The sequence below is a fragment of the Rutidosis leptorrhynchoides genome, chromosome 10 (genome assembly GCF_046630445.1).
Source record: "Rutidosis leptorrhynchoides isolate AG116_Rl617_1_P2 chromosome 10, CSIRO_AGI_Rlap_v1, whole genome shotgun sequence".
In the NCBI taxonomy this organism is placed as follows: domain Eukaryota; kingdom Viridiplantae; phylum Streptophyta; class Magnoliopsida; order Asterales; family Asteraceae; genus Rutidosis; species Rutidosis leptorrhynchoides.
In genome coordinates this window covers 29,725,026-29,740,879 of record NC_092342.1, presented here as the reverse complement: position 1 = coordinate 29,740,879, position 15,854 = coordinate 29,725,026, and the positions used below count along the sequence as shown (strand labels likewise).

The window sequence follows — 15,854 nt, the reverse complement described above, 5'->3', positions numbered from 1 at the left end:
TGCTTCTTTATGTTGCATGTTAGCCGCTTTTTCTAAATCACGAAGTCCTATATTCGGATATTCTGAGTCAAAATAATTTCTTAACCCGTTGCGTAAAATAGCATTTGAGTTCCCGCAATATATGCGTCAAAGTAAACACATCGTAACTTATGGATTTCCCAATGTGATATCCCCCATCTTTCGAACGAAAGCCTTTTATAAACCAAGGCATTCTTGGAACGTTCTTCGAATGTCTTACAAACTGATCTCGCCTTAAATAGTTGTGCCGAGGAATTCTGACCGACTCTAGACAAGATTTCATCAATCATGTCTCCGGGTAGTTCTCTTAAAATATTGGGTTGTCTATCCATTTTGTGTTTTTATACTGTAAAATAGACAAGAGTTAGATTCATAAAAAAATACTTATTAATACAAGCAATTTTTTTTTACATATATCATAAAGCATAAGCACACTATATTACATATATTACACCACACGAATATAACTATCTTATTCCGACTCGCTTGTTTCTTTTTCTTCGGTTTTGGTTCGTTTTGCCAAGTTTCTAGGGATATATGATGTTCCCTTAATACGAGCCGTCGTTTTCCACATTGGTTTAGAAAAACCTGGTGGTTTAGAAGTTCCCGGGTCATTGTTACAACTTAAGGACTTCGGGGGTTGACGATACATATAAAGTTCATCGGGGTTGGAATTAGATTTCTCTATTTTTATGCCATTTCCCTTATTATTTTCTTTTGCCTTTTTAAATTCAGTTGGGGTAATTTCTATAACATCATCGTAATTCTCGTCGGAATCCGATTCATCGGAGAATTGGTAATCCTCCCAATATTTTGCTTCCTTGGCGGAAACACCATTGACCATAATTAACCTTGGTCGGTTGGTTGAGTATTCTCTTTTACTTAACCGTTTTATTATTTCCCCCACCGGTTCTATTTCTTCTTCCGGTTCCGATTCTTCTTCCGGTTCCGATTCTTCTTCCGGTTCCGACTCTTCTTCCGGTTCCTCTTCGGGAACTTGTGAATCAGTCCACGAATCATTCCAATTTACATTTGACTCTTCATTATTATTAGGTGAGTCAATGGGACTTGTTCTAGAGGTAGACATCTATCACATAATATCAAACACGTTAAGAGATTAATATATCACATAATATTCATATGTTAAAAATATATAGTTTCCAACAAAAATGTTAAGCAATCATTTTTAAAGAAAACACGGTCGAAGTCCAGACTCACTAATGCATCCTAACAAACTCGATAAGACACACTAATGCAAATTTTCTGGTTCTCTAAGACCAACGCTCGGATACCAACTGAAATGTCCCGTTCTTATTGATTAAAAACGTTCCATATTAATTGATTTCGTTGCGAGGTTTTGACCTCTATATGAGACGTTTTTCAAAGACTGCATTCATTTTTAAAACAAACCATAACCTTTATTTCATAAATAAAGGTTTAAAAAGCTTTACGTAGATTATCAAATAATGATAATCTAAAATATCCTGTTTACACACTACCATTACATAATGGTTTACAATACAAATATGTTACATCGAAATCAGTTTCTTGAATGCAGTTTTTACACAATATTATACAAACATGGACTCCAAATCTTGTCCTTATTTTAGTATGCAACAGCGGAAGTTCTTAATATTCACCTGAGAATAAACATGCTTTAAAAGTCAACAAAAATGTTGGTGAGTTATAGGTTTAACCTATATATATCAAATTGTAACAATAGACCACAAGATTTCATATTTCAATACACATCCCATACATAGAGATAAAAATCATTCATATGGTGAACACCTGGTAATCGACATTAACAAGATGCATATATAAGAATATCCCCATCATTCCGGGACACCCTTCGGAATTGATATAAATTTCGAAGTACTAAAACATCCGGTACTTTGGATGGGGTTTGTTAGGCCCAATAGATCTATCTTTAGGATTCGTGTCAATTAGGGTGTCTGTTCCCTAATTCTTAGATTACCAGACTTAATAAAAAGGGGCATATTCGATTTCGATAATTCAACCATAGAATGTAGTTTCACGTACTTGTGTCTATTTTGTAAATCATTTATAAAACCTGTATGTATTCTCATCCCAAAAATATTAGATTTTAAAAGTGGGACTATAACTCACTTTCACAGATTTTTACTTCGTCGAGAAGTAAGACTTGGCCACTGTTGATTCACGAACCTATAACAATATATACATATATATTAAAGTATGTTCAAAATATATTTACAACACTTTTAATATATTTTGATGTTTTAAGTTTATTAAGTCAGCTGTCCTCGTTAGTAACCTACAACTAGTTGTCCACAGTTAGATGTACAGAAATAAATCGATAAATATTATCTTGAATCAATCCACGACCCAGTGTATACGTATCTCAGTATTGATCACAACTCAAACTATATATATTTTGGAATCAACCTCAACCCTGTATAGCTAACTCCAACATTCACATATAGAGTGTCTATGGTTGTTCCGAAATATATATAGATGTGTCGACATGATAGGTCGAAACATTGTATACGTGTCTATGGTATCTCAAGATTACATAATATACAATACAAGTTGATTAAGTTATGGTTGGAATAGATTTGTTACCAATTTTCACGTAGCTAAAATGAGAAAAATTATCCAATCTTGTTTTACCCATAACTTCTTCATTTTAAATCCGTTTTGAGTGAATCAAATTGCTATGGTTTCATATTGAACTCTATTTTATGAATCTAAACAGAAAAGTATAGGTTTATAGTCGGAAAAATAAGTTACAAGTCGTTTTTGTAAAGGTAGTCATTTCAGTCGAAAGAACGACGTCTAGATGACCATTTTAGAAAACATACTTCCACTTTGAGTTTAACCATAATTTTTGGATATAGTTTCATGTTCATAATAAAAATCATTTTCTCAGAATAAAAACTTTTAAATCAAAGTTTATCATAGTTTTTAATTAACTAACCCAAAACAGCCCGCGGTGTTACTACGACGGCGTAAATCCGGTTTTACGGTGTTTTTCGTGTTTCCAGGTTTTAAATCATTAAGTTAGCATATCATATAGATATAGAACATGTGTGTAGTTAATTTTAAAAGTCAAGTTAGAAGGATTAACTTTTGTTTGCGAACAAGTTTAGAATTAACTAAACTATGTTCTAGTGATTACGAGTTTAAACCTTCGAATAAGATAGTTTTATATATATGAATCGAATGATGTTATGAACATCATTACTACCTCAAGTTTAGTAGGTAAACCTACTGGAAGTGACAAGAAATGATCTAGCTTCAAAGGATCTTGGATGGCTTGAAAGTTCTTGAAGTAGGATCATGACACAAAAACAAGTTCAAGTAAGATTTTTACTCGAATTAAGATAGTTTATAGTTATAGAAATTGAATCAAAGTTTGAATATGAATATTACCTTGAATAAGAAAGATAACCTACTGTATATAACAAAGGTTTCTTGATCTTAGATGATTACTTGGAATGGATTAGAAAGCTTGGAAGTAAATTAGTAAACTTGAAGGGATTTTTGGAGTGTTCTTGAAGTGTTCTTCCTATGATGATTATAGCTTGATTCTTGAAGTGATTTTTGATGAAGATGATGATTAACTACTGGAAAAATACGTTCATAATAGTGTGTGTGTGTGTGTGTTGAGAGAGAATTAGAAAGAGAATTGGAAGTGAAATGGAGTGAATGATGAGTGGTAATTGGTGAGTGGTGAGTGGGGTTAAAAGGAGTTCTAGTTAGTTGACTAGCTCATGGTAGAAGTTAAAATTGATTAGTCATACATGACATAATCAAGAGTGGAATCCCATGCTAGTTCCTATTGGTATATACTCATAGTAAGTACGTTTTGAAGCTGTGTATAATACGGGTAAGAATACGACTAGAATTCTTGATGAAAGAAAAGAATGGAAAAGTAACTGTAACCATTTTCGTTAAGTATGAGTGTTTTGATATATGTCTTGAAGTCTTCCAAAAGTATTTTAATACATCTAAATACACTACATGTATATACATTTTAACTGAGTCGTTAAGTCATCGTTAGTCGTTACATGTAAGTGTTGTTTTGAAACCTTTAAGTTAACGATCTCAATTAACGTTGTTAACCCATTGTTTATTATATCTAATGAGATGTTAAATTATTATATTATCATGATATTATGATATATTAATATATCTTAATATGATATATATACATTTAAATGTCGTTACAACGATAATCGTTACATATATGTCTCGTTTCGAAATCCTTAAGTTAGTAGTCTTGTTTATATGTATATAACTCATTGTTAATATACTTATGGAGATACTTACTTATCATAATCTCATGTTAACCATATGTATATCCATATATATATCGTCATGTCGTTTTTACAAGTTTTAACGTTCGTGAATCGCCGGTCAACTTGGGTGGTCAATTGTCTATATGAAACATATTTCAATTAATCAAGTCTTAACAAGTTTGATTGCTTAACATGTTGGAAACATTTAATCATGTAAATATCAATCTCAATTAATATATATAAACATGGAAAAGTTCGGGTCACTACAATGAGGACATTTTGACCAATTTTTCTTAAAAAGTTTAGTGGAATTCAATTTTTCAGACAAGAGCATCGTAAAAATTATTAGGTTAAAAATTATCTAGAAATCACTGCTTTCTTTTTAAATGCTCTTCATAAGTTGTACACCATATTCTCATATTTAATGTTTTGAGTATCGTTTGAATTTTGAATATTGTTTGAATCGTGATGATATTAATGGTAAATCTAAGGCTACGTTGATGAGAATAGAGATAAAGGGTATTAATTAACGACATGTTTGTTGAAAACTCAGAAGTGATTTTTCTAATGACAATTTTCATATAATTGCCATTAACATGAATATTGCATAAATCAATAATCACCGTTACAAAATCAACATTAATTTACATGTACACTACTTTTATACACGATAATAACGTGAACACGTCGTTAGAAATAACTAAATCCATAAGATAACAATATTTTTAAAAAGATGACAAATTTGAGGACTGGACATGTGAAGTATAAAGAAAAAGAACAAAAATTGCTGAATTGAAAAGAATAGGGACGAAAAATACAATTTACTCCTACTTTTATGTTGCTTGGACGCCAATCCTTAAATTCTATAAAACGATCCTTAAATTCTATAAAACGAATTGCTGCGCATACATTTAAAGTCATCAAGCTAGAGAATAGTATATGTTACGAATTAGGGTATTTTTAGCCGCGGTCTCTAAGGTAACCGATCCAAACAATTTAATTATAGTATTATCTAATTAATGTATGTATTGTTGTTAGTTTTGAGTAATTAAATTTTAGAACCAACAAACCTTGTTTATATTCTTGTTGATATACAGTAACATTGTTCAAGATTCAAGCTTTACTAACTCATCAATGGATGTTAGTAACGAAAAACAGACCATGTGTATTACACAGCTTCCTGATCACCCTTTGATCATGATTTACCAAAATATAAACAAAGATCGTGATCAAATATATTTTGGTCTAACGTGTCATCGGTTTCTTGATATTGCGATTTTAAGTTCTAAGTGTTTGGATTGCACAAAAAAGTTAAGTAGGTCATACAACCCCGATTCGATGATTCTCGATAAGTTTTTTAATCGTTATCGACATTTAAAGTCGCCTTCATTAATATCGGATATTAATCTTTCTTATTGTGCTATTACTGATGATGGATTGGAAACGTTAACTAAATCTTGTAGATCGTTAGTTAACGTTAGTCTAATCCATTGCTCGCGCATAACGAATACTGGAATTTGGTTTGTTAACCAAAATTGTCGTCAACTTCGAGCACTCAAAATATCTGGTTGTGATAAAGTTGTTGGTGTAAGATCCAATCAAGGTTCAAATGCGTCTTTGGTTTATTTACAAGCCGATTCTCATGTGTTTTATCCGACCGGTTTTTTAATCGGAGGTGGTATCGAGTATTTAGATATTTCTTATAATAGTAAGTATTGCACGAATGAACGTGGTCTGGCTGCAATTGGTTCGGGCATTGCTAAAAATCTTAAAATCCTTAACTTTTGGATGTGTTCCTTTGTTACTGATGACATCATCATGAAAATCTCAAAAGGTTGTCCTTTGTTACAAGAGTTGAACTTGTCGAATTGTGTAAGGATTGGGCTCGATGGTTGGAAATCGATTGGTTTGAATTGTCGAAATTTGAAGAGACTACATGTGAATGGTTGTAGTAACCTTTGTGATAGCGGATTGTTAGAGTTGGCTTACGGTTGCGATTTGTTAACGGTGTTATATATGACACATTGTGTTGGAGTTTCGTTATATGGGAGACTTGAATTTGAGATAGTACGAACGGATGTCACGATTGAAGAGACGATCAAGAAAACAAATTTCCCAAGTTGGGTAGACAATTGGGCCAGTTGGCCTTACAAGAAATGTGTATGGGGATGATGATCAGTATTAAATTCAGTATGAAAAGGTTTTTGAGAATTTGTTAGTTTAATATTTTGACTAGGGATTGATTCTGAACTAATTTTTGTTTTAAAGTTAGTATTTTTGACTATGGTTTGATTTGATTTAATATTTTGTAATTCTTGGTTTGATTTTGTTTTGGTTTTGGTTTAGTTTTAATTCTTATATTGGTTGTGATATAAAAGTTGAGGTACATAACTAACTGGTCTCATGCTGGCCACACCAATCTCAAAAGGTTGACCCAAGTGTGGTTAAGCCTTTTGGACCTAAAATAGAAGCGCGATGCACCCGTTATAATTTTTTTTTGAAAGGCAAGCAAAATATTATATCAGAAAAAAATATTACATGGGAAGATCCATAAGTGTATTGATCAGGAAAACAAGTACTGATCAGAAAACAAGAACACGAACAGAAGCTACACAACCACACACAAGAAAAGCACAACTAACTAGCATAATTCTTTCGCAAACATAATCAAGGTGATGATCATATTTGCGTGAGGTACACGTTCGGATTAGATAACCAAGTATGCCGATCGATTTTATTTCCTCTCGTTCTATTTGAAATCCATTCGAAAGATACGGTTTGTATTTCATTAAGCGCTACCGGAGGGTTCCACCACTTGCCCCGGAACACCATGTTATTCCGATTTTTCCAAACGAAATACGCACCAATCCATCTAATAGCTAACCATAAAGATTTCCCGAAGTTCGAACCTGCGATTGGATTGTTGCTTTCACCGAGAACATTAGATAAACACTAGTTATTAAAATTACCCATATTCCACCATCGAAAAATACGGTCCCACACCTCAGACGCGTGTTTGCACGAAACTAATGAGTGTTCCACCGATTCCAAGTCGTCATCGCATAGCGGGCAACGAACACTGTGAAGGTCAATACCCCGTTTATCTAGCTCGACTCTTACCGGTAGTCTACCTTTTAATGCTCTCCATACGAATATTTCAAGTTTTTTTGGTACCAATTTATTTCGTATAGTACCATGCGCTGAATCTGATGAACCCAGGAACTGCTCGTCAATAATCGAAGATAACGTCTTGACCTTGAAAATACCATTCGTTGCTAGTGACCAATTCCATTTGTCTTTGATTCTGCAATTAAAAGACGATGTTGATAAAATCTTGAGTAGTGTATCCAGCTCAGTTCTAACTCTTCCATTTGTCTCTCGTTTCCATCTCCAGACTGCCGAGCTTTCAAAATCATCATCACCCCTTCGGTCTTTGATTGTTGCATCGGGTTGGAGATCAAGTCTAAATAATCTTGGGAAGAGATTACATAGCTTATCGTCTCCAATCCAATGCTCTTTCCAGAATAGTGTATTACCGCCATCGCCCACCGTCTTTATGAATGTGTGTTTGAAATAAACCTGTGAGTCTTCCATATCTCTGCCTGCTAAAATAATGTTATACCAAATGCCATGATTTGTGGATGTTTCGTTATCCGAAATTATTCCACCACACAAACCATGGATGCTACGAATAATTTTGGTCCAAAGTGAGTCATTTTCGGTTTTGAATCTCCACCACCACTTTCCCAATAGTGCTAGATTTTTACTTTTTAGAGAACCAATGTTTAACCCCCCTTCCCGTAATTATTTAAAACATTTTCCCATTTTACCCACGAAATTTTTTTTGCACCCGATCCCGACCCGCCCCAAAAGAAAGAACGTCTCACACTCTCCAATACTTTGATGACACATGGCGGGGCACGAAAGAGCGAGAAATAGTACAATGGCAAACTCGAAAGAACAGATTTAATCAAGTCGAACTAAAAGGTATAACCCGTGAAAGATTTAAATGTTCTTTTAAATTAACAATATATGTGCATCTCCGCGTTTCGCTATGGAATTGTCGGCTTTTAAAAATTCATTGCAAAATCAACGTATATGAAAAATAACCCAAATATTTAGCGTTTTTTAAAAAGAATCCGTTTTGCGTATAGTTAGTGACGTTGTGTTCGTAAAATTATTTCGAGTTTAACGATAATGCCGGAAAAATTTAACTCGTTGCGAGCGAGAAGATATTACCTGTTGAATATTTGAGTGAAGTTTATTTAAGATTTTCTATGAAAATGTTGATTTAGCACTTTACCTCCTTTCTGGGGGTCGGTTTTAATATGGGTTTGGGGTGGGGGGGCAAAGGAGGAGTTAGTTAATATGGTAATGGTAATTATGTTATGTAATTTTTTATAATCACTAACTGAAGGACCCGTGAAATCACGGGTTATTAAAAGATTCACCTTTAACTCACCTTTAACTCACCTTTGATTCACCTACGATCTTTCTGGATCATGCAGCTATATAATAGTTTTAAGGGATTCACATTTAATTCACCTAATAATCGAAGAAAGCAAAAGATTATCACCTTTGATTCACCTAATAACCAAAGAAAACAAAAAATTATTTAAAACTGGAAAAATTTTAATGACGATGAAAATCAAATGCGATAGAGCAAAACGAAAACTGTAAGTCGAACAAATCAAACACTAATTCAGAGGATTAACAAAAAAACTTAAAAACTAATATAGTGACAATGAAGTAACTGAAAGGTATATCAAGATCATTGTCTTGTATCTATAACTTGTAGTTATAGACCTGTAAGTTCCTTGTTTGATGATCATCAATCACAACTCATGAATCCTAAATAACAAAGGCTGCAAATTCAAGAGGAAATGTAAACATCACTAATGCCTTCTAAACAAAACCAATAAAGACTTTTACAGTCCTTAGTCCTTATCCATGATCTGTAGAAAAGTAAACTCAATATAAAAATTATGAAAGCATTCTAGTAACATTTATACTCTCAAACAAATGAATGTTTACTGGGTCAAGATTACCACATGTTATTTATTGATTTAACAAATGATGCCATAACAAAACAACCATTTACACACCTTGGCACACTCATCTACAGAACAAAAAAATCATACGCAACATTATGAAAGTTCAATTTTTAGTTGATGTAGAAATTTTAAAAAAAAAAAAAATACATAAAAGAAGTCTACACATTTCCATTCATTGAAACCTCATGCTTTCAAACATCATGAACACTGTCATACCTGATCCATAACTTCTATAGTAACCATGTCCGCAAGTGATAATTTACCCGCACCTTCAACCAACATATTAAAAAACTGGAAAAAAACAATAGTAAAAGCTTCGTAAAAATACCTCATTAAGAATTCGTTGTAGCTCATCCAGTCATCCTTAAGCCCTAATGGCATGGTCACGGTCATTACTAACGACCCCAAATCAAGCATTCATTGTAGCTCATCTTTAGCCTCAATGCCAAGGTCACATGATGCCACACCCAATTTACTGTACTAAGAACACAGTTAAATATTTGTAAAATATGCAATGAAAGATGTTTTTTTTTTTTTTTTTTTGTATACCACAAAATGTTTAGTTGAAAACAGCTAGTTCAAAGATAATAATGACAATATCTTCTCATCCATGACAATCAAATGAACTATAAAAGTCGATCTCCAAATACTTCTATAAAATTCGAACCTCAATCTTCATATATTTTGACACCGTCAATTGCTACAATCAAATGAACTAAAAACATTGTCATGGTGATACTCTTTAATATTTTCGAAAAGCATAAAAAAAATATATAAATCTTAAACATTACTAAACTAAAAACTTTGTCATGGTGATATGGCAATGATTATACCTTATGAAGAGAAAAACTTACTACAAAAAAGTGAAATAGGACATACTTGATTGCTCCACTATGCACACCAACTGAGTAAAGCTCTTCTGGCACTTAAGCTTCTTCTACTTTATTGTTGTTCAAGAGCCTGAGATGAGAAATTCTTAAATCATAAATAAATATGTGTCTTCGCAACTTCTTATCTTTACTCTTAAGCAACTTATAGTTACCTCCAAAGAAACAAATGACATGTGCAGTAGCATTTTCTTTGGATTATTTAGCATCTAAATTAAACAAAACATCTGAACTCTTAGTTAACATACAACATTTTGAATACTCGCAACCAAGCCATTCAAATTATCAATATAACCATAAGCCACCTGTAACCAAAAATTATTCTTGTAGACTAAAGAATTAAACCAAGAACCAAGGTTTAGTTAGTTGTCATCTTTACGCCCAAAAAAAATCTATCAAACTACTTTTAGTAATACATAAAAACTGATGACATATGTTTATGATGATAAGGCAATTCAAACATAACAAAATAATGATAATGTGAGTAGAATTATTTACTATCTTTTAGTATGAATAGATTAAGAAACCACCTGTGGATATCCAATCGAACCCTTTACAAACATGATAATCACAAAATATAAACATAGACATTTTAACAAACACTTGTAGTGCGTTTAAGTATACATGTAATTCCATTAAAGTAGTCGTAGTAAAAGATGTGGATGAGATACCTTCAATTATCAAATAAACAAATACTCATTGTTCTTCAAAGGTCTTGGATTCTTCACATTCGTAAACTTCAAAGTTAATAACCTAAAAACCTTCAATCATAAAGACTGTAACATTTTACAATTTGGAAAATTAGAAAAAAGATTTCGAAATCATACAACTCATCTGTAGACGGACATATAGATCAAATTTCTGATGTTCTTGCAACAAAGTTCAAACTTGAATATAAGGGAATAAGTTGAAGTGAAGAACTGAAGAAATTTGGGAATAAAATCTCTATATGAACATACAAATTGAAAAAGTAAAACAAATATATTTGTAGCGGAAAGCTGAAAGCTTACCATTGAACATCCAAAATCAGAGATATTGGATCCTTCGATTTCGATTTACTGCAAAGAAATATGTGTTTAATTACCAGACAAAAATAAATTTTAGACCCATGAAATCAAGAATTACCTGATGAATATACTTGAAGAATCAAGAATCGCGTTATTGATGGAGATCAAAATCGAGATGAAAGCTTGAAGATGATATGAGGATCGATTATAGTGGCGTGTTTTTTCGTTTAGGGTTTTTTTATTTGGAAGCCAGATAAAAAGAGCAAGGTAATTAATATATATATTTTCAAATATTAATCCTAATTTAATTCAGATTAATGACATCATCACAGTGTTCTAAGAATTTTTTGTTTTTTTTTAATTTTTTTTAAATTTAAAAAATGCTTATTTATTACATCATCATCTTACAATTTTAATAGAAACTATAGATAGATAGATATTTAAATGTTAGGAACGTTTTTGAAAACTAATGGGCAACAAAATGTGCGGATCAACTTTTTTTTTCCAATGCTTGCACATTACTCAATTTGATTTGTTACCTTTTTTTTTTTTTTTTTTTTTTTTTTTGTGAAAAAACGAATACTTCCTCCGTTCCAATTCTATAATCCATTAATCCTTTCTGATATGTCCCAAATTAATTGTCCATTTCTATAAATAAATAAAAATAATGTGATAAAGTTTTTATACATGTAAAACAAAAAGATAGGTAAAAAGTAAATGGATAAAACTAGAAGATTAACAGAAAAGTACATGCGTAGTCACTTTTTCTTAAAATGTGTGTTTTTTATATGAGAACAACAGATATGGGACAGAGGGAGTACAATATAACCATAATTCTTTCATCCAAAGATGAAAAAACTGAACAAGAATACAATCAAACGAAGGGCACGGCTCAAAATCATAAAACATAACTCTAAACACAAACTGAGCACTCGTCTACTATCGAGTCGAACCTAGACTTGGTACCCATCATTAAAATTTATCGATAGACCACTAAAGGTGCTTTACGAGTTGTACAATACAACATTATAATAATGCATACTTAGTGGTGTATGGATAATTTCGGAGGTCATCAACCATACTAAACCTGTTTGACCCACCAATATTATCACCTCACCTTAAACCTTAAAGAACAACAATGGGACATTAATAATCATAATTATTCAATATCATAATAATATATAGTAACTCTTCACAATTTGTGATTGCATAATAATGTAGACAGTTAAGGACTTAAGGTTAATGATGTATCTTGATAATCACACATTCTAATCCTGATCTTCATCCGGGTCAAAATCCCTAATTTTCACATCAGCATCTTCTCCAAACTGAATACAGCTGTCAATTTGTGAAAGAACGTATTGTATGCTGCAAAAGAGCCAAGAACTGGATGGTTACACATCAATTCTCATTCACCATATCATAATTCACAAGAGAACTCGAAAATACAATATGTAAACACGGTTATCGCATTGCATGTTATGTGTCTATGTTGCAAAGTTGAAAAACAGGCAGTTGGGCACATCAGCAAGGAGTCAAAATGAGTTGGAGACAAATGAGTAAAAAGATCACAACGTTTCGAGTTAACTCGCTAACACTTCTTCTACTTCAATGACTTCCATAAATAGCACTGATAAATTATATAGACTTACAATAACTACTATTCAACAAACGAGCAAAAACTTTTGGGCATAGGGTTATAGGTTATACATAAGAGAAGATTTACCAATTTGACCTACTTTTTAAGGCAAGGTTTCATGCTTTTACCATTATAAGATATATATAACCAAACTTGCACATTAATTAATGTTCCCCCCACCCCTTTTGGTTGCACAAGATGATTTGTTATAACACTTGGTATCAGAACAAATATGGAACAGATTGGATACTTCTTTCAAATCAATGAATCAATGTATAGAAATAATGGTAAATATAAGTGCACGTGCATTTACAAGATCAAAAGGTTATAAATATGTTACCTGCTCTCCTTCCTTAAATCAAGTGGCACGAAACTCACCATGTTATATTCCTCCACCTGGTACACCATAAAAGTTAGTTTTGTAATGTGTTAAATAAAAACATTGCATCGTTATAAAAGACAGAACTTAAGATTCTACTAGCCGCAATTCATATTAAAAACACACCAATTCAATTAAGGCCTTGTTGAGCTTCTGGAATTTAGGAGCCATGTGCTGATTCAGTTCTGACAGCAGAGTCTGAGGCTCTGGATTCAGGTAACTAATAGAAACAGATAAAATATTAATGACAAATATAAAAATGATTGCAAATTTACAAGTGAATATATATAGATATAGATACTACACAAAATAATAATAAAAATAAATAAACAAATTAGGAGTAATATATCAACTAACTCTTTAATGCCTTTTTTCCTGGTGACGAGGTCCATTTTGGAGAGGATGTTAACATGAGGTAGTTCAAGTTGAACCATTGCAGAGAGCGAAGCCATACAACCACTAATAAACTTGGTGACATCCGTTATGAACTAATATATGTAAAATATATCACCAAAATGAATACAACGAGCACAAATTGAACATATAGGAAGCAAAATAAGAGTGTCATTGGATAACAGGTCAAATAGGGTTTTAGTCAAAATACGTAAATTATGGTATGAAGACTGAAGTTTCCAGAAATAGTGGCTCATGAGTGACTACAAGAACTGTATTATTAAGTAAAAATAATATAAAATAAAATAAATAAATAAAACCGGTGTGAACCTGGGAGTCAAGCAAGTAGACAGCACAAACATTGAAATCCTTACGCTGCAGATGCTCCACAAAGTTCTTAAGAACTGGAACATGAGAAAAGAGTTCAATCTGACCTGAAGAATGAACAATTTGGAAGAGAACATTAGTTTATTAATAAAGACAAACTGTAAAATCATAGTAGGAAACGGTAAGTGATACCAGGGCAGTCAAATACTAGATAATCATCTTCCATGTAATTATCCAGTTCTTCAGTTAACCATGCATCCAAATTTTCTCCAAGATGTCTATGGGTGAGATTTAAGGACTTCAGATTCACTAATTAACTAAGAAACGGAGACATAAAACTATAAAATGACTTCCTTGTACTCTTGTTACAGGTGTTTCAACATGGATATGTTAAGATGAATTAAGAGCAGCAGCAAAAATGGATGCATAGAAATGGCTAATGCACAAACAATTTTGAAAATTGAATATAACGAATGTGCTCTTCTTCATTACAGGAACTATATTATAACAACATAATCTGAAGGTATTTTGCTAATGTACTTAAATATCTTTCTTTGCGTTACTGATAAGATATATCCCAAATTAACCTGTGTATAGTAATCATTACAAGAAAAAAAGGATACTCCATGCAGTACATAAGAGCGCCATTGGGACCAAGTCCAAGCTCTTCCATAACATCATCCAAAGATATAAGTTCTCTAATATCTATAACCATATAGGCAACCGTTAAATATAAAATTATAAACTATAGCTAAAACCGCCAAAAAACTTAGAAAAAAGCAGACTGCAGACCCCACTTACCCATTGCCACAGGATAATCGAAGTTTTCTGCAGCAGGATCCAAGTTTACAATGTGAACTGTTCGTCGAGTAGTTTCACAATGTTGGTACAAACTAGAGCAATAAGTGGACTGCAAGTAACAATAAATTTATATCATGAATATTGATTCCAAAAGCAAATGTATACAGTATTCTATTACCTTTCCACTTCCAGCAGGACCAATTACTAGCTGAGCATAACCCATAACTTCCCCTTATTCGTTTTCGATCTCGTAAACTGGTTCACCATTTAAATAGAAACACAAAACAAATCGAGAGCTTGAATAACCAACTAAACGAAAAGAAAAGATATCTATAGTACTTTATTATATTATTTTATATAGTTTAGAGTTTAATTACTGTTCAATAAACAAAAGAAATTCATTAGGTATCAATATAGCAAAGCTCAATTCGAAAGATACTAAAGTTTAATTACATGAAACCCTAAGTAAACGTTACAACAATTTCTTAAACAGGCTAAATATAATACATTCGGTGTATGCAAGTTGCATTTTACAAAATAGCCGATGTGATTGCTTGAAAACCCTAGAAAACAATCAATTCAAAAAGGGACAATTACAATTATACAACGCTATATACGATTATAAACCGATAGATAGATATATACATATACATATGTATAGACAGAGTAATAGTAGCGGAAGCTATACTGACCTCTGAAGAAGAAGAAGAAGAATGAGGGTTTTTGGATCGATATTAATGGAGACGGAGGGAAATGGTTTTTAGGGTTTTACTTTTGCACGATATTTGTAAATTGATTATTTCCACGGAGGTTGATTTTGTAATTTATTTAACGAAAAAACATTACGTAAACAGTCCCTGTAGTTTCTCAGATCACACGTTCAGTCCCTTACAGTTGTTTAACTTTCTTACTTATTAACAAACGGAGTCAAGTATTAAGAAATTTGGGCTCAATTCGTTTAAAATTTACTTTGGTCGAACTAGACTTGAATTCGATTGAAGTTTATTATTGTTATCTTTGAGCTAAAAACATCTTTGTTGTTCAAACTCAGAGTGGAGATACTTGT

The 15,854-nt window shown here is 32.4% G+C and overlaps 1 protein-coding gene across 1 annotated transcript; it reads right to left on the bottom strand.

The window, feature by feature from the left end:
* Nucleotides 1–12,366: 12,366 nt before the first annotated feature.
* On the bottom strand, nucleotides 12,367–15,573 carry LOC139872953 (uncharacterized). The gene is made up of 10 exons (XM_071860888.1): nucleotides 15,481–15,573; nucleotides 14,967–15,043; nucleotides 14,789–14,897; nucleotides 14,611–14,692; nucleotides 14,180–14,265; nucleotides 13,991–14,094; nucleotides 13,625–13,755; nucleotides 13,394–13,487; nucleotides 13,229–13,284; nucleotides 12,367–12,617 (listed from the first exon to the last, which is right to left on the bottom strand). The coding sequence occupies exons 2-10, from the start codon at nucleotides 15,009–15,011 to the stop codon at nucleotides 12,518–12,520; spliced, it is 807 nt and encodes a 268-aa protein (XP_071716989.1). The 5' UTR covers nucleotides 15,012–15,043; nucleotides 15,481–15,573; the 3' UTR covers nucleotides 12,367–12,517.
* Nucleotides 15,574–15,854: the final 281 nt, after the last annotated feature.

Excerpts from the sequence above, each read along its gene's own strand:
- LOC139872953 (XM_071860888.1), bottom strand. The coding sequence starts at position 15,011 with ATGGGTTATGCTCAGCTAGTAATTGGTCCTGCTGGAAGTGGAAAG. Across the intron at positions 14,898-14,966 it reads GTCCTGCTGGAAGTGGAAAG|TCCACTTATTGCTCTAGTTT; the intron begins GTAATAGAATAC and ends TGTTACTTGCAG. Across the intron at positions 14,095-14,179 it reads TCTAGTATTTGACTGCCCTG|GTCAGATTGAACTCTTTTCT; the intron begins GTATCACTTACC and ends TTCATTCTTCAG.